Source organism: Girardinichthys multiradiatus, chromosome 2 (genome assembly GCF_021462225.1).
Source record: "Girardinichthys multiradiatus isolate DD_20200921_A chromosome 2, DD_fGirMul_XY1, whole genome shotgun sequence".
NCBI lineage: Eukaryota > Metazoa > Chordata > Actinopteri > Cyprinodontiformes > Goodeidae > Girardinichthys > Girardinichthys multiradiatus.
Genome location: NC_061795.1, coordinates 39,535,453 through 39,558,229, shown reverse-complemented (window position 1 = coordinate 39,558,229; position 22,777 = coordinate 39,535,453). Strand labels below are relative to the sequence as shown.

Genomic DNA, 22,777 nt, shown 5'->3' with positions numbered 1-22,777 from the left:
AAGGTAATTTCACCATAAAGAGACAAGCAAGTTCCATTTTAATGATAACATTTATAGTAATTAAAAAACCCACCATTTTTGTAAACAATTTGCCTGATAACATATAAATGTAGTTGAACAGTGGTGCAGTCGGTAGCACTGTTGCTTTGCAGCAAGAAGGTCCTGGGTTTGACTCCCGACTGGGGTGGGGGGTCTTTCTTTTGTTTTTTTATAAACGTGTCCTGTCGGGCAGATTAGCACTCAGAATTGTTGTCTGAGTGCCAAGAAGAAGCATGAAGTTTGCATGTTCTCCCTGTGCATGCGTGAGTTCTCTCCGGGTACTCCAGCTTCCTCCCACAACCGTAACCTGTTAGGTTAATTGGTCTCTCCAAATTGGCCTTAAGTGTTAATGGGTGTGTTAGGTATTATTTAGTCAACTCAGAGGTAAGAACGATACAGTCATAGTTACTTGTGACAAGGGTAGCCCACTTTGCAGTGAAACTACAAAGTTTTGACACCCTATCTCTTTATTTATATACACAGTTCAACAGACAGTTCAGACAGGGTGTATGTGTGTGAGACGGAAAGGAGGCTGGTTCACACAGAGATAACAATGATCTCACACACACAGGGAGGAAGGCATAGTGCAGGTGCCTTGCAACCCAAGGTTTTTACATGAGTGATAACAAGTCCTCACACCCATCCAACAGTCCCTCCTTTTATCACAAGTAAAAACATTTAATATAAAAACGAGTAAGAAAAATACTTTGTATGAGCGAAAACCCACGGACGGTAAACAGATTATATTTTGTGGGAAATACTCATACGGCCCCGCCGCCCTCGGCGACCATTAAAAGTTAAATGTTGATTAATACTTGAAATCATAAAAATAAAAGAATGATACTTGAAATCATAAAAATAAAAGAATAATACTTGAAATCATAAAAATAAAAGAATAATACTTGAAATCATAAAAATAAAAGAATAATACTTAATTAATGAAAACAGTGAAACATAATAAAGGAATTTCAAAATCTGCCCTGTTTATGTCATCATTGTACTTTTTCTCATTTCACTTAAGCAACAACTTCTTTCGATTTTCTGCTGTAAGGTCATTTTATGAAATACAATGTATGAGTACACTCAGGCTTTTGATGTGATTTATTTACAACATGTCATCATAATCGTCCCCTTCATTTTCGTGCATTTCTACCTAGTTCAGTGTTGCATTTGCCACCATGAACAATACCAGAAATTCTGTAGGAATGGATGTGCGTCATGTTCTTCCGTCAGTGTTCTGAGATGGACATCCGTCTGATGTCCATCTCTTCTGGTTCGGTATCACCTCCTGTGGATCCTGCTTTAGATAGAGAAAGAGTCCTGCTACCAGAATTAAGCTCAGGCTTATCAGTCCTGTCCGCATGTTACAGAGAGCCATTTTATAATTGGGCGCAGATCAGCTGTTTTCTTCACCGGTTTGAGACGCTGGGCCATCTTTGAACCCGGACTTCCTCTGCTACCCCGTCGGTTGGTTTGGCTCCTGTAATGGCAAAACTGGCTTACAGTGGCTTTTATGGATCCAGGAAGGCCTCTCTGCTATTTTCAGAGCTGTGGGCGTTGTCAGGAGTATTTGAAACGGCCCTTTCCACCAAGGAGTGCTCCAATCCTTCCGGTGGAGTGTCTTAATCAGGACCAGGTCTCCAGGCCTCATTCTGTGGGATAGGAGCAGAGATTATCGGCAGACCACTGGACATTTGTTCTTCTTTTGTCTGCAACATTTTATTCATCCACTCAGCTAATGAAGGTTCCTGTTGTGCTTTCTCTATTTCATTCATGTCAGAGGGCAGAGAAAACGGTCTGCCATGTACTATTTCTTTGAGAATACAAATTCACATCAGCAACTTGGTGTCATGTGATCTCAGACTCAGAATATAGTGGGTGGAGTTATACAATGATGTACAGTAGGTGGCAAATGGAGTAAGACCGGTTTGATTTGGAGTTATTCTCATCCATAATTAACCAGGGATAGGCATTCGGGCCATGGCCTCCCTGTTTCTTCCATTGTTTTCCTTAATCTTTAACTGAAACCCTAATGCATTAGAACTTAGTTCTATTAATTTATTTACAAAATGAGTTCCGTTATCTGACCTTATAACCTGTGGGATACCATATGTGGGGAAGAAATGTGTCACTAGGTTCATCTATTACAACTAGGCAATATTTCTTCCCCCGTGTTTGCAACAAATTATGCATGATCTGCAAAAATGATTTGCATAGTCAGAAATATTTATAGTGTAGCATTAATGCTTTACCAGATGTGACATATTCCCCCCTTGACACGTGGGTCTTCCCAATGTGTCACTGTAGCCGCTGTGTTGTATAACTTTTTTGGGAGGATTGGTTTATCTTCTATCTGATAGATGTCATCTTTTCTCTGTGCTCCTCTCTTTAGCCAGGCCTTTATTTCTGTCTCGGGTGCTGACTGTTGGGCGTCTTTCAGCACGTCTGTGTCTATAAATAGCAGATCTGACATTTTCTCTTTAATAGGTTGAAATGAGTTAGTTCTGTCCCTGATGATGTTTTAAAACCTCTATTTTGCCAAATCCTATCATGGTGATGTACTGATCTGAAAACGTATTGGCTGTCTGTGTATATAGTAAGTATTTGTCCCTCATGTAATTCACAGGCTCTTACTACAGCATATAATTCTGCAGTCTGGGCTGAGCATGTATTGGGTAGAGATTTAGCTTCTATTATCCTGTCGATGGTTGTTACTGCATAACCAACTCTATTCTTTCCATATTCATCTTTAGATGCTGAGCCATCTACAAACACAACACATGAATCTGGTATAAGGGTTTGAGAAATGTCTTGTCTGGGTTTGGTGTCTTCTTCAACTTTTGCTTTATAAGAATGTGGTTTTCCATCTTCTGCAGTAGGTATTAGAGTACTTGGATTTAAAGGGCACATCTTTTTAGAGTTATGTTTGGCTGTGATAATAATAGTGATGTCAGTGTGATATGTCTTGCATGTAGCGTCAGGTGCTTCTCTTAATATTCCTGACTTCAACATATCTTGTATTACTGGCTTAGTACCTTCTTCAGCTTCTGGCTTTAAGGGGTATTGACGGACTAATGGCCTTTTTTCAGATATTAGTTTAACCTTGTATGGTGGGAACCCCTTTATAAGCCCTACATCAGTTGATGATTGGGACCATAGTTCAGGTGGGACAGCAGATAGGGCAGGATGCATGTTGCTCTCTTTGCTCTCAGCTAAGCCCTGTATTTGTCCCTCTGCCTCATCTAAATGTGTCCTTGGATGGACTTTGACTGTCCACGCCAGAATGAGCTTCCAGATTCCTGTATTAGGATCCACTTTTGACAGTGTCAGTGCTGTTCCTGCAGAGGTTTAAAGCCTCTGTTTTTCCAAATTCTTATTATTCTTTTTTACCATATTTTATAAAGTAAGTCCTTATTACATTTAAAAATGAGATCACTATTTTTGGTAGTTGCTATTATTATAAATAATGCTTGGTTTAGTTCTTATTAAAAATAAAAAATTAAAACTCACTCACTGATGAACACAAAAAATGAAGGGCATATTATATCTTATAATCTTAGTTTATCTTACCCAGTTTTATAGATACAACATACAGTTTCAGTCAGCTTTGTATTTAATTCAAGTAACTAAAGTTTGTTTCAATTAACTAAAGTTTTATCTATTTCAGTCCAGTTCAGTAATTCTGTTAAGGTTCATTTCATCTTATGTTAAGTTTGAGTCTAATTCAATCATTTTGAACCTGACTGGAAAAAGTCGAAACATCTGTTAAAATCTTTTTGTTTTACCATAGAGAACTGACCTAATATTATTATGGTACTGTTGAGGACTCTAATTTTTTACATAACATGAAACAGACATTTATTTCACAAAAACAGAAAGTCAAACACAGACATTTGGCCACATGAAAGTTTAAATAACCTGTTTGTACAAGAATTGTGAAAAATTGAAGACGGGTCTATGAGCTTTCTTATGGTTATCAGTATTTTCAATACAGGTAGAACCTTTGCCATCTTTATATGATTTTTCGAAAAAGATTCTGGAAACCTTATTAAGATATAAGTTTGGCAAAGATCATCAGAACATCAGACCTTTATTAGCGCTTTTAAGGTCCCTCAAAGATGCATTACAATGAAATCAGTCATTCCCATTCACACACATTCACACACTACTTACTTATTTCTCTGTCAGAGTAATTTTTATTTGCAAAAATTTGAACATAATTTGACTTCTATTATTCTTAAAATGCACATTGTTTCCTCATAACCCCTTTTGTTTCCACTAGGTCTGTTTTGAACGCTTCAATTCTTTTTTTTTTTTTTATTCACCAAGAATCAATAAGGTGGTCTTAGTGGGTCCACCTTAAAGGTGTTGTCTGTTGGGTGTCATGTTATCATTGCCAGGTCAGTGAGGTTCATAAGTCAGTCAGAACCTTGGTCATTTGGTCTGTGCACATAATGTTTCATAGATCCAGCCTATGATTAGTCAGCAAAACTTCCACCTATAGGAGAAAAAATGATTGTTAATGAATGAGCTGCATTTCCTAGGAACACTGTCTTCCTCCTGGATGAGCATCACCTGTTGAAAAACTTTCATCATTGTTTGTTTCACATATTCACTCAGATCTTTATATTATACCAGTAGGTGAAGTTGTTAGTATCTCATGTAGACTGACATATACTGTTGCATTTGGAGAGGATCTCAGATTAAATAAACATAGTTAGAGCTTCAATCCAAGTTCATTTTGTGTCTGCAGACTTTAGCCAATTTTTCTTTTCTTTCTTTTTTTTTTTTTATACATAAAGAGCAAGATTCAAAACATTTTCAAAAGGCAGATTGTGGCAGAATGTAGACAAAACTGCTTATTGATTGACAAAATAACATTCAAGCACACAATCACCATATTAAAAGGCTCTACTTCTAGAGAATCACTAAACTTCTGGGGTCCGGTTTTGGCCCGCGGACCTTGAGTTTGACACATGCAGGGTAGAGTTACAATTTATTTCAGACCTTTCAGCAGAGACAGGCTTCTGCTGTTTGCAGAAGTTTTATCTTTGTTTTCAGGCAGCTGCATCTCTTTGTCAAGGTCGTTTCACAGAGCTGAAATTTAACTTCTCTCAAAGAGGAAAAATCAAGAATGCACACAATCTGAGCCAAATATGGAATTATTTCCCTGTAAAATGAATCTTTTGCATTTTATCATGATATTGTTAGTAGTATAACACCATAGAATGATTTTTAAAGCACCTGTTTCTCACTAATGCTTGCCTACAAAATCTTTTACTCTCAGATTACTTCTTTAACAACATTCTGTTCTCTCTTCTCTAGTCATTGTTCACTGGGTTGTCCAGTTGGACAGTTTCCATGTTGTCCACATTGTCACCTCCTCTTTTAACTTCTTTTACCACGTCCTCTAAAACCATCTCTTAGTCTTTATAATCTAACCTGGGATGGGTGGCGGTCCGCCCCCCCCCTTTATTTGTTTTCAGTTAAGCTGAAAGTTTTTTCCTGTGCTTTTCTTAAGGCCTCAGTATTATGGCTATGTCAGTTAAAAGCTGCTCTTATTGTTGTTTTTTTAATTCATCTTTTTGTTTTAATCTGTTTATCAACTGTGAGCACTCAGGGACTGAAAAGTCCCCTTTGAAATTATAATCTGGCAAGGTTTTTTATTGTCTCTTGAATCTTTTGAATGCATAATCTCCAGTTTAAGATCCCCGTGTAGTTTTAGGATTTCAGTGATAATTAAGTTACCTGAAAATCCGTATTTTTATGCCATCGTGTACATATTTCTGTTAAATCAGAGCTTTTTCTCTGTTCTTTCCCCATTGTTCTTTGTTATTTTTCTCTTTTTAGTTTTCATTATTGCTAATTTTAGATCCCCTTGTAATTTTAAGACATCCTTTGTATCTAATTTGCCCAAAAACCCATGTTTTTTATTTTTTATTCCATCTATGACAGATCATACCTGCTCCTTTTACATAGTTCTCCATAAACTTTACCTCCCCTTCTAAGTCAATTAGTTTACTTTGTTTCTTCCCCATTATGTTTTATGTTAGTTTAATTATAGTATAAATGTCCCAGATAAAAGGTCACTGGCATGAGACTTATGGAGAGGACATTAACACGGCCTTCTACTGCAACTAATTCGCAGCGGTGTTAATTTTCTGGAATGAAATCCGACCTGAATCTCCAAAGTCACCAGTACGTAGTTTTAATCTGGGCAAAAGAAAACACAGGACTAGCAGAATCCTGCTATGATTCTATTAAAATGCTTAGTCCTCCATATAAACACACAACACAGTCACACAGTTAGTTTCAGCTACCTTGTAATTTTTCTAAGTTAACTTGGTGTTATTTTATGAGCTCAATTTACTCCGTTCTTTTTACTTTTATAGCGCTTATTCTATTCCCTCGCAGGGGAATAACCCTTAGTCGTTTTATTTGGCCCCCTTCTTGGCGGGGCCCTACCTTAATTTGTCACTATTCCTTTCACGGTGGAATAAAACCATCCGAATGCAGCGTCCTTACCGGCGACGCACTACCAACGACTTTTAAGTACTTTTCTTCTTTTATTTATATAGCGCTTACTCTATTCCCTCGCAGGTGAATAATCCTCAGTCGTTTTCTTTAATCCCCTTCACGGCGGAATTGTACCAAATTTGTCACTATTCCTTTCACGGTGGAATAAAACCATCCGAATGCAGCATCCTTACCGGCGACGCACTACCAACGACTGTTAAGTACTTTTCCTATGAACTGTATTTTAAAACTGTCTCACCTCGGAGTTGACTTCTTGGTGACTCTTTGGACCCTGTGAGAGTCACCCCGCGCAGAGGAAGGCAATAACCCACTGGCCAGGTGTGAATTCACACACACCGGGACTTTCAGCCACTCCGGCTAAAGGAGGCTGTGCAGCGGTGCTTCGCTCGACGTCAGGCTTCCCCCACGGATCCCAGAGTCACTGTTAAAGCAAAGAGAAATAAGGTTATTGAATTAATCCGGCTTCGAAGGACCAATAAATGTTAGGTATTATTTAGTCAACTCAGAGGTAAGAACGATACAGTCATAGTTACTTGTGACAAGGGTAGCCCACTTTGCAGTGAAACTACAAAGTTTTGACACCCTATCTCTTTATTTATATGCACAGTTCAACAGACAGTTCAGACAGGGTGTGTGTGTGTGAGACGGAAAGGAGGCTGGTTCACACAGAGATAACAATGATCTCACACACACAGGGAGGAAGGCATAGTGCAGGTGCCTTGCAACCCAAGGTTTTTACATGAGTGATAACAAGTCCTCACACCCATCCAACAGGGTGTCTGCGTGGTTGTTTGTCCTGTGTGTCTCTGTGTTGCCCTGTGACGGACTGGCGACCAGTCCAGGATGTACCCCTCCTCCTGGCTGTAGACTACTGGAGATAGGCACCAGCTTCCCCGCGAGCCAGTATGGAAGAAGCAGGTATAGAAAATGGATAGATGTATAAATGTATGTGGAAATTACTACTTCAGAACTTATCCCTTTATTATTAAAGATATAGTCTGAGGCTTTTAGTTCCAGCCTAGTTTAATGTAACTAAATACACCATCAAGCACTTATTCCAAACAACAGTTTAAAAAAAACAGACAGACATGTTGAAATCTTTAAGAAGTTATTGTATGTTAAAACAATTGTTTTCAGGAGTAGAGCAATGTTTACGTTCTTCTTGTCACATGTTTTGTCATCACCAGCACAAATACAAAATCCATGCAGAAAGCATTATTATTCATAAAAACAAAACACACAGTGGAAAGCTCAAATCAGTCTGAAAACAGCAGGTTCCTTTGAAAGATGTTGGCAGCAACCAACTGTGTCTATTCACATCAGTGAACATGAAGATTCATCATGCTTTACCTTTATACACTCATCCCTTTGTGTGGATAGAGCAGGTGCCTACAGAAGGAAAATAACATGGGGTCCACTTTAGGTAATAATTCACACATATCTTCCTGTAGGATTATACAAATACAAATGCTGCCACACAGTATTAGGTATAGAAGCAAGAAGTCAAAGATACATTGAAATGTTCAAAGTTCTCAATAAAGTTGTGTCAGAAAAGTTACGCTAATCTGCATGAAGTCGGTAAACAGGTGCTTTTTATGCTTTTGTCTGAGATATAACTGATGGTATCCCTTGCTGAACATAACAATACAGGTGCCTTTTAACAGCTTTTTGTCCCGGTTGTCAGAGCACAGTTTTAACATTAAACATTTCATTCATTTTATTCCAAACTTTAAAATCAGTTATATCTTAAGACGTCTGTCAAGGCCTTTGAAAAGATTAACATGTTCTTGGTAGGAATAAAAATAATCTAACTTTTTCAAGAGGATGCATGCAGGTTTCCCTTTCTCTGCATTTATAGTACTTTCCACAGCTCTTTGTTCTCTGTAAAGTAACATATCAATGTATATTCTAAAATTTCAAGTAAGTCTTTATGATCGGGTTTAGTTTTATTAAGTTTTAGCTAACCATACATAGTATGGTTGACAATACTGGAGCATTTTAATAATCTGTACTTTACTGACACAAAGGATTTCCTTGACTAACAATTGTTAATGGAAATTTTATACTACAATCATAATAACTTCTTTCATCTGGTCAGCATAATATACTTTCAGAAATAAGATAATATTTACCTATATAATCAGTGGCTTTACTTTTTTTTTAAACTAAGTAAACTTGTGATTTTTAATACAATTTGTTTGCCCTATGTTTGATCACCATTGTTACTTTGAAAGTGTCCTACTTGAAAAAATCATCAGCTTTAAAACAAGCAGCGCCCTAGCTGTAAGTAATAAACAGTAAATACTAGAGTGTACCTGTAGGGGCTTGTAGAACTCACAAATATCCACATATCTTGCTGCCACCTAAAGCATCAGCAAACAAGGAACGATTTTAAATTGTACTTTTGGGCCTGTAAGTGATTTATTAGCCAAAATGATCTTTACTCACTCAGACAGGCTCCCGATGGACAAGTGGTCACCTAAGGTTAGGAAAACACAACCTACTAAGCAGTAAATACAAAATACACAAAGAAAGCCAGACTGCATACTTTGGAGTGAACAAAGATACCCAGCAAAATGTTCCCTTATGTATATTGGAGCTTTAACAATCTAAAAAGCGTCCCGTTACGGGTTTCCCTCTTCTTAAAGGAATGGAAAATAAAGCATTTTTTCCCCCTTATCTGTACTTTATAAGGTACTCTGGATAAATCTGCTGTTTTTCAAAGATCACAAATATGCTGGGGTTGCTAATGGAGTCAACGCAGCTGTCGTAAAGAGCTTTGCTTCCTAATTTTGCTGGTGGTCGAACGTAGCTGCCACTTCCCTTTGTGTATTCACCCACCAGCACTCGGGCCACAAACATGATCTTGTTCAGACTCCCCCGGACCTTAGAATATCTGTTTGAGTAGGATGCATCTCTGGCAAAGTAGCTCCCTAGAAATGAATAAATTGGTTAAAAAAAGTTACAATACAACTCCTAAATGGTGCTTTTCAAGCACTAATTAAATCAAAAGACTTGTGTATAAATGATATCAACCGAGTATATTTTATTGTACCTCTCCCATAGGCTGTTCCATGGACGCCACACATCCTCCAGTCAAAGTTTTGATCACAGATGGCTTCAATCAGGTTCTCTTCAGTCCCGTGGAACAAAAGCCTCTCATCCACACGTTTTCCCCCATTCCTCTTCTGCATCTGGTCCTTCTGCCTGAAATTAAGCCAAATAACTTAAATACACAGCATTAAATAATCAAGGGATAAATACAACAAAATCTGGATTCAAAGCTGAGCAACCAAGGAGTAACCATGCAAGGTGAACTGGGAGTGGTTTCATGTGTGTTACCACTGAAAGACTTTCCACAGAGAGGGGTTCTGGATCCTATGGATGCTTTCAATTCTACTGCAAGGCATGGTGCGTCTGAAATCCACCTCGATATTATAATCCGGTTCAGATCTGGAAAGAAGCACGAGCTGAAACATGAGAAGAAATTGCAAGACGGGGTTAAGAACCAGCTCTTACCAGTAAACTTCCACGGATTATTAATGTCATTTGATTTGTTTTTCTGTGTTTGATTTTCTGTATCATTGTAATGTTTTTCCTCATGTACAGCGCTTTGAGTGCCTTGTTGCCGAAAAGCGCTATATAAATAAACTTGACCTGACTTATTTATGAGTTTAATTATGTAACAAAACACAGTGAAGAAAACCCATCAAGGAAAATAAAATAGAAGATATACAATAAATGTACCTTATATCCCAAATCAGGTAGGGCATTCTTGTCCCAGTGGGATGGAATATGTTCAGCTGTGGGGGAGCTGGAGCTGTGTGATGATCCACTGTAGACAAGATAAATATTAGGGCAATATTCAGATAAACTAAGACAAAATCAAAATACAGTACAAAGAACTGATGTCGCTGACAATACCTCCTGAGGTCCTTCACATCCTGAGTAGACACAAAGCGAGGCCTCCTTTGGATTTCTCTCTTGGTTTGGTATTGTAAATTCTGCTGATACATCTGCTGGGTTCCCTCTGCACCCGTAAAATGCAGAATATATTGATGTTTGCCAGCCTGGAAAGGGATCTCTGCATCTTTGTCTGCCAGGTACATTTTCTCCAGTGTTTCAGAAGTGACTGTGGTGTCTCCTCCACCCTGAAAAAAATCACAAGCAGAAAATACACCCTAGTTTATGGAAATATTATTCCCTTTTAAAAGTGAGAATTAAATGCATCCTTCAGAAAAGTTTTTGCAAGAATAATTTTTTTAATAATGGTTTAATGCTTTAATAATGGTTTAGCGTAGCATTGAATCTACATTATGCTTTTGGTCAAATAATGCAGTTTTCACAAGTCTTGTCACCCAGGCAGAGTTGTTGATTGTGTGCATAAATTCTGTTCAGTTTCAAATTTGCACAACTCCAACAAGAATACTGGAAGAAGACGCTGAAGATGCTGAAGCTACGGACAGTTGCTTTATATACATTTAAGTTTGACAACAAAAGATGAATAGAATACATGAGATCAACATTTCAACTTCTATTTCCCAGTCTATACATCTGGAACTGGTAAACAGTTCAGAAGAGAGTATTATTTGTAATACAAACAACCTATTTTGAGTTAAGTAAAAATTAAGTAAATCCTTTGTAATAACTGCATCAAGCCTGTGACTCATTGACATACTTTTTATTCTTCTACTGTAATGCTTTCCCCGGTTTGGACTGCAGCATCTTTGAGGTTTTGGCTAGTAAGTCCCCTCAGTCTCCTCTTCAGGAGGGTATATCGCATGGTGCATGGGGTTGGCCAGTCCAAAACCCTTCACTTCTTGACCATGGTGAACTCTACTGCGTTGACCATGTTTTTTGAGTCATTATGTTGCAGCATGATGAATCTCCAATCAGTTTGGTTGCATCCTTCATCAAAATAGCAGACAACATTTTTTGTACGTTTGAGTTCATTTTGCTAATGACACCATGTGTACATCATCAATGAAGAAACAGCAAAGCAATTCCAAGCCATAATATAACCTCCACCTTGTTTGTTTCAAAGAAGAGTGTGTATGTTTGTATGATCATGATCCTTTCTTTTTCAAATTCTGGCCTTTCCATCACTTTGGTAAAGGATCCTCTTTGTTTCGACAGTCCATAAAAGGTTGTTCTAGAATATTTGAGGCCCCTTTGTGTAATTTTTGGCAAATTCAAGTCTGGCTTTTTTAGCCATCGTGCCAATAAGTGGTTCGTATCTTGTAGTGCAGCCACTTTTATTCATTAAGTATTCTACAAAAACTAGAATGTGATAACTTCACTCCTGCCCTCTTGAGGTTGTTTCTGATGTCACCAGTAGTTGTTTGAGGGGTTTTCCATAAAGTTCTCACAAGGTTTCTGCTGATGGCTTCCCTGGAGTATGTTTTCCTCCCCTGTCCCCTAGTGGTTGCCGTCTTCTTAGAGACATTCCAAATGGTTGTATTGCCTCTGGACATTGTTTGTCGAATGGCTCTAATTGATTTCCCATCTTTTCTCAGATTCAAAACTTGCTTGTTTTTTTTTTTACCAATAAGCAGCTCGCTGGGTTTTCATGTTGGTTTTATCTCCAACAGTTAAAACCAAATGTTTGCATATACTCTATAAAGTATCTATTCTCCCTTACTCTCCCTTACTGACATTAAAATCAGATGAAACTTTTCCTGTTTTAGATCACTTTGGATTGTCCAAAATACTTTCTATTTGTTAAATTTTAGAATAATGAAATGTTTTTGAAAAATGTTTTATTATTTCTTGAAAAACCTTAAGTTTTAACAAATACTTAAGAAATATATGTAAACTTCTGAATTTGAAAAATCTCTCTCTTGTTTTTACTGGCATTTAACAAATGTAAATTATTTCGGTAATCCTAATTGACCTCAAAAAATTAAAAGTTTAGTCTGATTTAATGTTAGATAGTGAGAAAAACATATTATGTCTCTTTAAATAGATATGTAAACATCTGGCTTTGACTGCATAAATGCATGATGCACAGGCAAAACCCATCTGAGAGTAGACTTGAAGTGCTATTTATTGTTTGAATAATCAACAACAAGCAGCCAGGGACAAGTACGAATTATTTTTCATCACAAAAAGTGTTGTTCCATTAAAAATAATGCTCTCTTCAGAGTACTAAATACAATCTAAATGTAAAATAAATACTAAATAATTGAAAATTCATAACAATAGAACAAAATCTGATGCAACAAGTAGTTTACGTTGAAAAGATTTAACAGTTCTTAATGTTATTCTTGATTATTCTTAATGTTTATCAAAAAGCAGTTTCATTGTTGGACAATGAAACTGAAACACCTGTCATTTTAGTGTGGGAGGTTTAATGGCTAAATTGGACCAGCCTGGTAGCCAGTCTTCATTGATTGCACATTGCACCAGTAAGAGCAGAGTGTGAAGGTTCAATTAGCAGGGTAAGAGCACAGTTTTGCTCCAAATATTGAAATGCACACAACATTATGGGTGACATACCAGAGTTCAAAAGAGGACAAATTGTTGGGGCACATCTTGCTGGCGCATCTGTGACCAAGACAGCAAGTCTTTGTGATGTATCAAGAGCCACGGTATCCAGGGTAATGTCAGCATACCACCAAGAAGGACGAACCACATCCAACAGGATTAACTGTGGACGCAAGAGGAAGCTGTCTGAAAGGGATGTTCGGGTGCTAACCTGGATTGTATCCTAAAAACATAAAACCACGGCTGCCCAAATCACGGCAGAATTAAATGTGCACCTCAACTCTCCTGTTTCCACCAGAACTGTCCGTTGGGAGCTCCACAGGTTCAATATACAGGTCCTTCTCAAAATATTAGCATATTGTGATAAAGTTCATAATTTTCCACAATGTCATGATGAAAATTTAACATTCATATATTTTAGATTCATTGCACACTAACTGAAATATTTCAGGTCTTTTATTGTCTTAATACGGATGATTTTGGCATACAGCTCATGAAAACCCAAAATTCCTATCTCACAAAATTAGCATATCATTAAAAGGGTCTCTAAACGAGCTATGAACCTAATCATCTGAATCAACGAGTTAACTCTAAACACCTGCAAAAGATTCCTGAGGCCTTTAAAACTCCCAGCCTGGTTCATCACTCAAAAGCCCAATCATGGGTAAGACTGCCGACCTGACTGCTGTCCAGAAGGCCACTATTGACAACCTCAAGCAAGAGGGTAAGACACAGAAAGACATTTCTGAACGAATAGGCTGTTCCCAGAGTGCTGTATCAAGGCACCTCAGTGGGAAGTCTGTGGGAAGGAAAAAGTGTGGCAGAAAACGCTGCACAACGAGAAGAGGTGACCGGACCCTGAGGAAGATTGTGGAGAAGGGCCGATTCCAGACCTTGGGGGACTTGCGGAAGCAGTGGACTGAGTCTGGAGTAGAAACATCCAGAGCCACCGTGCACAGGCGTGTGCAGGAAATGGGCTACAGGTGCCGCATTCCCCGGGTCAAGCCACTTTTGAACCAGAAACAGCGGCAGAAGCGCCTGACCTGGGCTACAGAGAAGCAGCACTGGACTGTTGCTCAGTGGTCCAAAGTACTTTTTTCGGATGAAAGCAAATTCTGCATGTCATTCGGAAATCAAGGTGCCAGAGTCTGGAGGAAGACTGGGGAGAAGGAAATGCCAAAATGCCAGAAGTCCAGTGTCAAGTACCCACAGTCAGTGATGGTCTGGGGTGCCGTGTCAGCTGCTGGTGTTGGTCCACTGTGTTTTATCAAGGGCAGGGTCAATGCAGCTAGCTATCAGGAGATTTTGGAGCACTTCATGCTTCCATCTGCTGAAAAGCTTTATGGAGATGAAGATTTCATTTTTCAGCACGACCTGGCACCTGCTCACAGTGCCAAAACCACTGGTAAATGGTTTACTGACCATGGTATCACTGTGCTCAATTGGCCTGCCAACTCTCCTGACCTGAACCCCATAGAGAATCTGTGGGATATTGTGAAGAGAACGTTGAGAGACTCAAGACCCAACACTCTGGATGAGCTAAAGGCCGCTATCGAAGCATCCTGGGCCTCCATAAGACCTCAGCAGTGCCACAGGCTGATTGCCTCCATGCCACGCCGCATTGAAGCAGTCATTTCTGCCAAAGGATTCCTGACCAAGTATTGAGTGCATAACTGTACATGATTATTTGAAGGTTGACGTTTTTTGTATTAAAAACACTTTTCTTTTTTTGGTCGGATGAAATATGCTAATTTTGGGAGATAGGAGTTTTGGGTTTTCATGAGCTGTATGCCAAAATCATCCGTATTAAGACAATAAAAGACCTGAAATATTTCAGTTAGTGTGCAATGAATCTAAAATATATGAATGTTAAATTTTCATCATTACATTATGGAAAATAATGAACTTTATCACAATATGCTAATATTTTGAGAAGGACCTGTACACGGCTGCGCTGCTATAGCCAAACCTTTGGTCACTCATGCCAATGCCAAACGTCGGTTTCAATGGTGCAAGGAGCGTAAATCTTGGGCTGTGGACAATGTGAAACATGTATTGTTCTCTGATGAGTCCACCTTTACTGTTTTCCCCACATCCGGGAGAGTTACGGTGTGGAGAAGCCCCAAAGAAGCGTACCACCCAGACTGTTGCATGCCCAGAGTGAAGCATGGGGGTGGATCAATGATGGTTTGGGCTGCCATATCATGGCATTCCCTTGGCCCAATACTTGTGCTAGATGGGCGCGTCACTGCCAAGGACTACCGAACCATTCTTGAGGACCATGTGCATCCAATGGTTCAAACATTGTATCCTGAAGGCGGTGCCGTGTATCAGGATGACAATTGCACCAATACACACAGCAAGACTGGTGAAAGATTGGTTTGATGAACATGAAAGTGAAGTTGAACATCTCCCATGGCCTGCACAGTCACCAGATCTAAATATTATTGAGCCACTTTGGGGTGTTTTGGAGGAGCGAGTCAGGAAACGTTTTCCTCCACCAGTATCATGTAGAGACCTGGCCACTATCCTGCAGGAAGAATGGCTTAAAAACCCACTGACCACTGTGCAGGACTTGTATATGTCATTCCCAAGACGAATTGACGCTGTATTGGCCGCAAAAGGAGGCCCTAAACCATACTAATAAATTATTGTGGTCTAAAACCAGGTGTTTCAGGTTCATTGTCCAACCCCTGTAGTAGCATCAGCAGACAAAGCATACACTTAACCCAGTATTTATTTATTTATAAGGCTTTATGCAACCTCCTACTGCAGTTATCTTAATGAAAAATAAGAATAAGTGAAAGAACGTGGCGTGGGGCAGGGCGCGTGTAGTGTTAGAGCGCCGCGGGACCCATTACAGAGGCATCATCCCGGGTTCGAGCCCTGACCCCAGACACCCATGCTGCACGTCTTCCCCCTCTCTCCACCCCACCTCCTCCCTACCTTCTTTGAAAAAAAAAAAAATAATAATAAAAAAAAGAAAATGCCACTATTCCCACAAAAAAAAACACAATTTAGAATAAGTCAACTGAAAGTGAAATGTTGTTAGAGAAAATCATTTATAAATCTATACAAATATGAAAATTAAAAAAATATATATATTTTGCAAAGTCATTTTTGAATAATAAGAATAATATCTTAACTATGTAATTATGTTCCGATCACCTGTCCATACTCAATCCATGATCCATTGTCTTCTTTCCAGTACCAAATCCACTGAGTTGTGAGAATGAAGTGTGGCGGATGTAAGACAGAAGATGCAGTGGACAGGCGACGAACTGGAGACCCTCCATAGGTCATCGTTGTAAAGTCAACATGCTGCTTTAAGTTAGATGCAGATCTGAAAGGAAACCAGATTCCCTGTATGCATGAGTAACAGCTACAAATATGTCTTCATATACAGTGCTTAGAAAAAGTATTCAAACCTTTTAAAGTTTCCTGTATTGTGTAACATTACACAGTTAACCTCAATGTATTTTGTTGATATTTTATGTGACAGACCAACAAAAGTAGTGCCTTATTGTGAAGTGGAAAGATTAGGATACATGGTTTTCTATATTTTGTATTTCAAATAAAATGCTGAAAAGTGTGGCAAGCATATGCATTCAGCTCCTCTGAGTAAGTATTTTGAAAAGCCACCATCTCTCAGAGCAATTACAGTTGCAAGTCATCTGAGGTCTATCTGCAATTGTCCCGCGATTTTTCTTTGCAAAATTAACACAAGCTCAGTCAGGACGGATTAAAAGGGTCTGTGAAAATACATTTTCAAGTTTTGCTGCACATTCTCTTCTGGATTTAGGCCTGGACTTTGACCAGGGCACTCTAAGACATTAACATACTCTAATCTAAACCAGTTTGATGTAACTCTGGGTCATTGTCCCAGTGAAATGTGAACCTCGGCCCTAACAGGTAGCCTGTAACAGGTTTTTCTCTAGGACTGCCCTGTATTTGACTGCACTGTTCAATGATTAGGATTAATTGGAATGTATGTACCTGACTTTTGTGAAGTGCCTTGAGATGACGTGTTGTGAAATGGAGCTATATAAATAAACTGAATTGAATATTTAGCTCCATCCCCTTATCCATCAACTCTGACCTGGCTTCCTATCCCTGCCTCCCCACAGCATGATACTCATGTTCCCTGGCTGTCAGTGTAGTGCGCTTTGCTGCTTATAAGAGTACTGTGAGACATTGTCACATTAAAGTAATCTGTGTGAAATGATACAAATAAATAAATACTTAAACAGAAAATAAAAACATAAATAAACTAAATACTAATAATGTTTGTATTATTATATATGCAAGAATACCATATATATGTTTTTATGTATAAAATGATCCACTGGGATAATTATCTGGAACACAGCTCAGCCAGAACTTATAAAATAAGGTTCTGATGTGAGGGGGGTTGGCGCAGGAGAAGCAGAGAGGAGAGACGCCGCTGTCTGGACTGGTGAGTCTCCAAAGTTTGCCTGAAAAAATTTACATTTTGGGCTTTATAAGGACGTTTTTGTCTCAGCCAAAGCAATAATGAGGACAAGAACTCAAAACCACAGACGTCTGACGTGGTGAAGTTAGTTATAGGTTGAATATTACATATTCTTCCTCCTGTTTGAACCGATGCAGGCAGTCTGATTACGGGCAGCTGCTTTCTGCCTGCTCCCTCCTCCTGCAGATGGTGGTTCGGTTAAGAACCATCAATAAATTTCCGAACCAAACAAGCTGTTTCATGGTGGCATTGTTTTGTGTGTTTTGGGGGAACTGTATGTGGTTTGAACAGTTGATTTTATGTGTGATCAGCTGGTTTAGGATGCTATTAAACAAAGTGCCCTACTTGGGTGTAATTCAGAAAGTTGATGGGTCCTTTTTCTTTTCTTTCAGCTTTCAGGCATGGTTTATGATTTGTAAATACTAAAGTTATATTTTAGAAGCTTAAGATAGCATTTATAACCTAACTTCTCCACAACTTTATCCCTCATCTGTCTGTTGTGTTCCTTAGTCCTCATCATGCTCTTTGTTCTTTAAGGTTCTCTAGGATACCTCCAAGGCCTTCCATGAGCAACTTTATTTATTAAGCTGGACTCAATTTACCAATTAGTTGACTTGAAGGCAACTATTCACACTGGATTTTATATGGGCACATCAGAGTAAAAGAGGCTGAATACTTTATGCACATTTTTCTACATTTGAAAATCATGTATCATTTTCCTTCCACTTAACAGTTATACAGTACTTTGTGTTGATCTATTACATAAAATACTTTAGAGTTCAGTGTGAATACTTTTGCTAGGCTTTGTATGTATCAAAATAATTTACCTAAGATTTAGAGAAGAGAGAATATCCAACGCAGACAGCAGGGGATCCATGCAGCTAGTATTCCATTTTGGGTCAGCGTATGCCTTTTCAATTTCTTCCATATTGGGCAAGTCTTTCCAAGTTACACCATCTCTGTGTAACACCTCCCATTTGTAAGGTAGGTTCCAGTGGACACGCGCACATTTCTCTGCGATAGAAAACACAGGGCATTAACATAGAAACTTACCTGGAGATTAACTTTACTTCATACAGTATGTGACAGGTCAGCAGGTACCTTTGAAGCTGCAGCTTTTGCGAATATTGTAGAGGCAGATTTCATTCCTCTCACCATCGCTGTTAGGGTTTGCAGGACTTACAGATTTGGTGAGCAATCCAGAGCTGATTTGTGGAGGCTGATGGTAAGGCAGCTGATGACTGAATGAAAGCACTGCGGGAGACGCAAGCATGCATGTCATATAATCCCTGAAGGTAAAAAAGGGAAAGTTATCAAGTGCCAATTTCTAAAAAGCTGCTACCTGGAGCAGGAACTTGGCTCCCTTGCTGTCCATTGATGATGAATTTATTCCTGTAGATCTTGTAAAGGCTTTGAATATTGCCCTGGCTGAACCCTTTAAACAGCTTCACTCCTTGCTCATCAATAGCATGGGTTCTCTTGCATCTAGAGCCAAAGCTACAGTCACCCTTTAGAAAATGCTGGCAGACATGAAGCTTTGTGCAGGAGGTGGTGAATGCGCAGGAGCCAAACGGACCATTACCCTTATTGTAATGTTGACAAACCTTTAGGAAGTCGGAGAGTATAAATATTAACATAATAACAGATCATTGTAATTTTGATTCTGATTTTACCCAAAAACACCTACCTCAGGAAGCAGGAAAGGATCATTCTGCAGTAAAAGCTGGGAGAGTTGTTTCTCTGTCAAATCCTGAAGACCATATCTCTTTAAAAGCTCTGCGTTGTGTGGAGAAGCCAGACTGTGAGGATTTTTACACTTGGGTCTAAAATGACAACAGGTCTTCCAGTTAAACATGTTTTTTTGTATTAAATTAACACAATAATCAGAATTTAGCTTCAGTAGGAAATCTCTTAATATTAAAAAATCTAATCTAAATCTAATCTCACAGAATATGCAGCTAGGTAGAAACAGATTGTAGTTATTTAATGGTTAAATGACAAGGAAGAAATCTATTAATAAAAAGATAGATAGATGATAGATAGATAGATAGATAGATAGATAGATAGATAGATAGATAGATAGATAGATAGATAGATAGATAGATAGATAGATAGATAGATAGATAGATAGATAGATAGATAGATAGATAGATAGATAGATAGATAGATAGATAGAGATAAAAATAAAAATTAACTGCCTCTAGGCTAAATCGTGAATAATTTTCAGCATTAAAAGAAACAAACCAGTGTGTGTAATGATAGATAGGTTGGATTTTATTTTATTGAATTATTGAAATAAATTCCCTTTTCAATTATTTTCTAGTTTCTTAAAATTTACCTTTTGGGCTTTTATTTCTTAAGTGATTGAAGAATGTTGAATGCTGCCATCTTCTGGCTGAAATAAGTCTGTGGTTCAATTATTAAAGCTGTAAAATGGTTCCATTTTCAGAAAATCTAAAACATTTTTTTAGAGGTTTGAATATGGTCAGTTTAGCATAAATCAATGAAGTTTTATTGCAATAGTTTAAAGAGAAATATTTTTGAAAATCTTCATAAACAAGGAAGGCGAATCAGAATCAATATAAACACAACACTCCTGTGGATTTTCCCCCTTTCAATTGTTTTTTGTCCCTATTGCAAAGGGCTCTAGGTCCTGCTCCTTAGATATTTCAGTTACCTGATCACTTCAGTTCAGACACATTGATGATCAAAAGTTCCACAATTAAATAAATAGGTCATTGAACAAATATTAATATATGTGTTAATTTAAATACCCTTGGAAATACAGACATTAAATCTTTTTTTTTAATCGTTCCATGTATTACAACCCCAATTTCAATAAAGTTGGGATGTTGTATAAAACGGAAATAAACCAGAATGCAGTGATTTGCAGGCAAATCCTGTTCCACCTATATGCAATTGAATACACTACAAAGACAAGATATTTAATGTTCAGACAGATAAACCTTTTTTTTTTTTTGCCAATATTCCCAAACATCCCTGAAAAAGATGTTGCTCGGATGGCAGCATGTGTTGCTCCAAAACTTGTATTACCTTTCAGCATTAGTGGTGCCTTCACAGATGAGCAAGTTAGCCATGCCATGGGCACCAACACAACCCCATACCATCACAGATGCGGGCTTTTGAACTTTGTGCTGATAACAATCTGAATAGTCCTGTTCCTCTTTGGCCCAGAGGACACAACGTCTATGATTTTCAAAATCAATCTGAAATGTGGAAGCTGCTTTCGCTTTGCATTGTAGTTTGCGCTTGTAAATGTAGCGACAAACTGTGTTAACTAACTATGGTTTTGTGAAATGTTCCTGAACCCAAGTGGTAACATCTCTTATAGAATAATATTGGTTTTTAATCCAGTGCCACCTGAGGGATCGAAGGTCACGAGCATTTAATTTTGGTTTTCGGCCTTGCGGTTTAGGTGCAGAGATTTCTCCAGATTCTCTGAATCTTTTGATATTATGGATTGTAGATGATGAAATCCTGTAAATTCCTTGCAATTACATGTTGACAAACGTTTCTAAACTACTGAACTGTTTGCTCATGCAGTAGTTCACAAAGTAGTGAACCTTGTCCCATTGCTTGTGAACGACTGAGCCTTTCAGGGATGCACCTTTTATACCCAATCATGACACACCTGTTTCTATCTAACCTGCTCACCTGTGGAATGTTCCAAACAGGTGTTTTTTGAGCATTCCTCAACTTTCCCAGTCTTTTGTTGCCCCTGTCCCAGCTTGTTTGGAATGTGTTGCAGGCATCAAATTCAAAATGAGTGAATATTTGCAATAAAACAACAAAGTTTATGAGTTTGAACAGTAAATATCTTTTCTTTGTAGTGTATTCAATTGCATATAGTTTAAACAGGATTTGCAAGCAAATCACTGCATTCTGGTTAATTTATGTTTTATACAACATCCCAACTTCATGAGAATTGCGGCTGTTGGTACATAAAAATAGTAAGAGTTTGAAACCATTATACAATAATTATGCAGATTTGTTGCTGGGCAAGCTATCCAATCAAATGTTATGTCATGATTAACTGCACAAGAAATGTGATATGATTAATGAAATACTGCCATAATAAACAATATTTCACCGTATACCTTTTCTTTTTTTTAAATTTTCACTGAGGTTATTAAACTCATCAGCTTTCTTATAACATTCCAATGGGTTTCAGTGCATCCATCGTTTATCTAAGTAAAATCGCTAGAAACGGAGTTTATACCGCATCAGATCCTATTGATACAACTTAAAGAACCTTGTAATAGATTTTTACCTCCTAGCATCAGTTGACACGCACAGAAGAAACTTACCCGAACGTGCAGCCACCGCAGACAAAATACCTGCACAGGTGTAAACCATCACATTGGGTGCACCCCCCAGCTTTTCTCTGACAAAGCCTCAAACTGGTTTTAGCAACAATCAGACTGTCGGGCCTGAGGTTACCTCCAGGAACCCGCTGTTTACCTTCCCGAATCGCAATTTTACCGTCGTCGAAAAGAACAGAGCGCAGATCCGCTAGCTTAACCCCGAAACTGCTTTCTGCGAGCTTCGCATTCAGCTGCCTTGCCTCCAAACATCCGTCATTATCGCACAGAATCTTGAAAGTTAAATTTGAGATAGACGATGCCATTCCGAAAGGAGTTTTGTCTAACAATCACTCCAGCAGACTGCTGATAGCTGACTTGAGGAAACAACAGGGTCATTTTAACAGAACTGAAACCGAAACTTATATTGAAACTCTTATTAAAAAGGCAGTACGGGTTATATCCTTTCCACAAACTAAACAACTATCAGCACGTTGTGTTCAAAATAAACATTATTTGGAATGAGAGTATTGAGTGAAAGAGAGAGTTATTTTCGTTGGACATATTACTTTCCATCTTCTCAATTAAACGCCATCTGTAAATCGAGCCCCAAATCGTGTTTACGTCAGTACGTGAAGGCAACGCGAGCCCATAGCAACCACTGCTTGCATTCTTTACATCCTAGCAACCATGGAGGACGAGCTTTTATCGATAGAAGCAAAAGAAAAGCACCCCATCGATAGACATAAAGAACTTCTTCACAACCGAATTAAAGAACTAAGGTAAAAAATATAAAATATTTAGAAGATCATGGCAAGTTAGAGTTTACGTGTTTGACGATAAGATTTGTGTCTTACAACCTGTTGATTACAATTGCTAATGCTAATATATTAGGTTTTTA

General features: G+C 38.4%; 2 protein-coding genes across 10 annotated transcripts in view; one reads left to right on the top strand and one right to left on the bottom strand.

Moving 5' to 3' along the window:
• Positions 1-7,416: 7,416 nt before the first annotated feature.
• Positions 7,417-22,479, bottom strand: LOC124884087 (protein mono-ADP-ribosyltransferase PARP12-like). 7 transcript variants are annotated; one of them, XR_007042388.1, is made up of 15 exons: positions 21,883-22,479; positions 19,242-19,377; positions 18,897-19,158; positions 18,656-18,808; positions 18,382-18,568; positions 16,231-16,405; positions 10,501-10,727; positions 10,324-10,411; positions 9,919-10,046; positions 9,632-9,783; positions 9,418-9,509; positions 9,025-9,055; positions 8,892-8,939; positions 7,927-7,965; positions 7,417-7,464 (listed from the first exon to the last, which is right to left on the bottom strand). XR_007042388.1 is itself a non-coding variant. In XM_047391736.1 (14 exons), exons 1-13 carry the CDS (start codon positions 22,200-22,202, stop codon positions 8,911-8,913), a joined length of 1,980 nt encoding a protein of 659 aa, XP_047247692.1. In that variant the 5' UTR covers positions 22,203-22,479; the 3' UTR covers positions 7,582-7,965; positions 8,892-8,910. The 7 variants fall into 7 exon arrangements, 4 of the variants coding, with proteins under 4 accessions (XP_047247692.1, XP_047247676.1, XP_047247704.1 ...); XM_047391736.1 differs by lacking the exon at positions 7,417-7,464 and having other exon boundaries at positions 7,582-7,965; XR_007042386.1 differs by lacking the exon at positions 7,417-7,464 and having other exon boundaries at positions 7,582-7,965; positions 9,025-9,509; positions 21,883-22,477.
• Positions 22,480-22,509: 30 nt separating this feature from the next.
• Positions 22,510-22,777, top strand: part of ccdc113 (coiled-coil domain containing 113) — a 29,580-nt gene continuing 29,312 nt past the window's right edge. For 2 of the 3 annotated variants that reach the window (XM_047391771.1, XM_047391780.1), the window contains exon 1: positions 22,510-22,658. In XM_047391771.1, coding sequence (XP_047247727.1) covers positions 22,567-22,658 — 92 coding nt within the window. In that variant the 5' untranslated portion in view covers positions 22,510-22,566. The remainder of the gene's footprint in view (positions 22,659-22,777) is intronic. The other variant, XM_047391790.1, reaches the window with a different exon arrangement.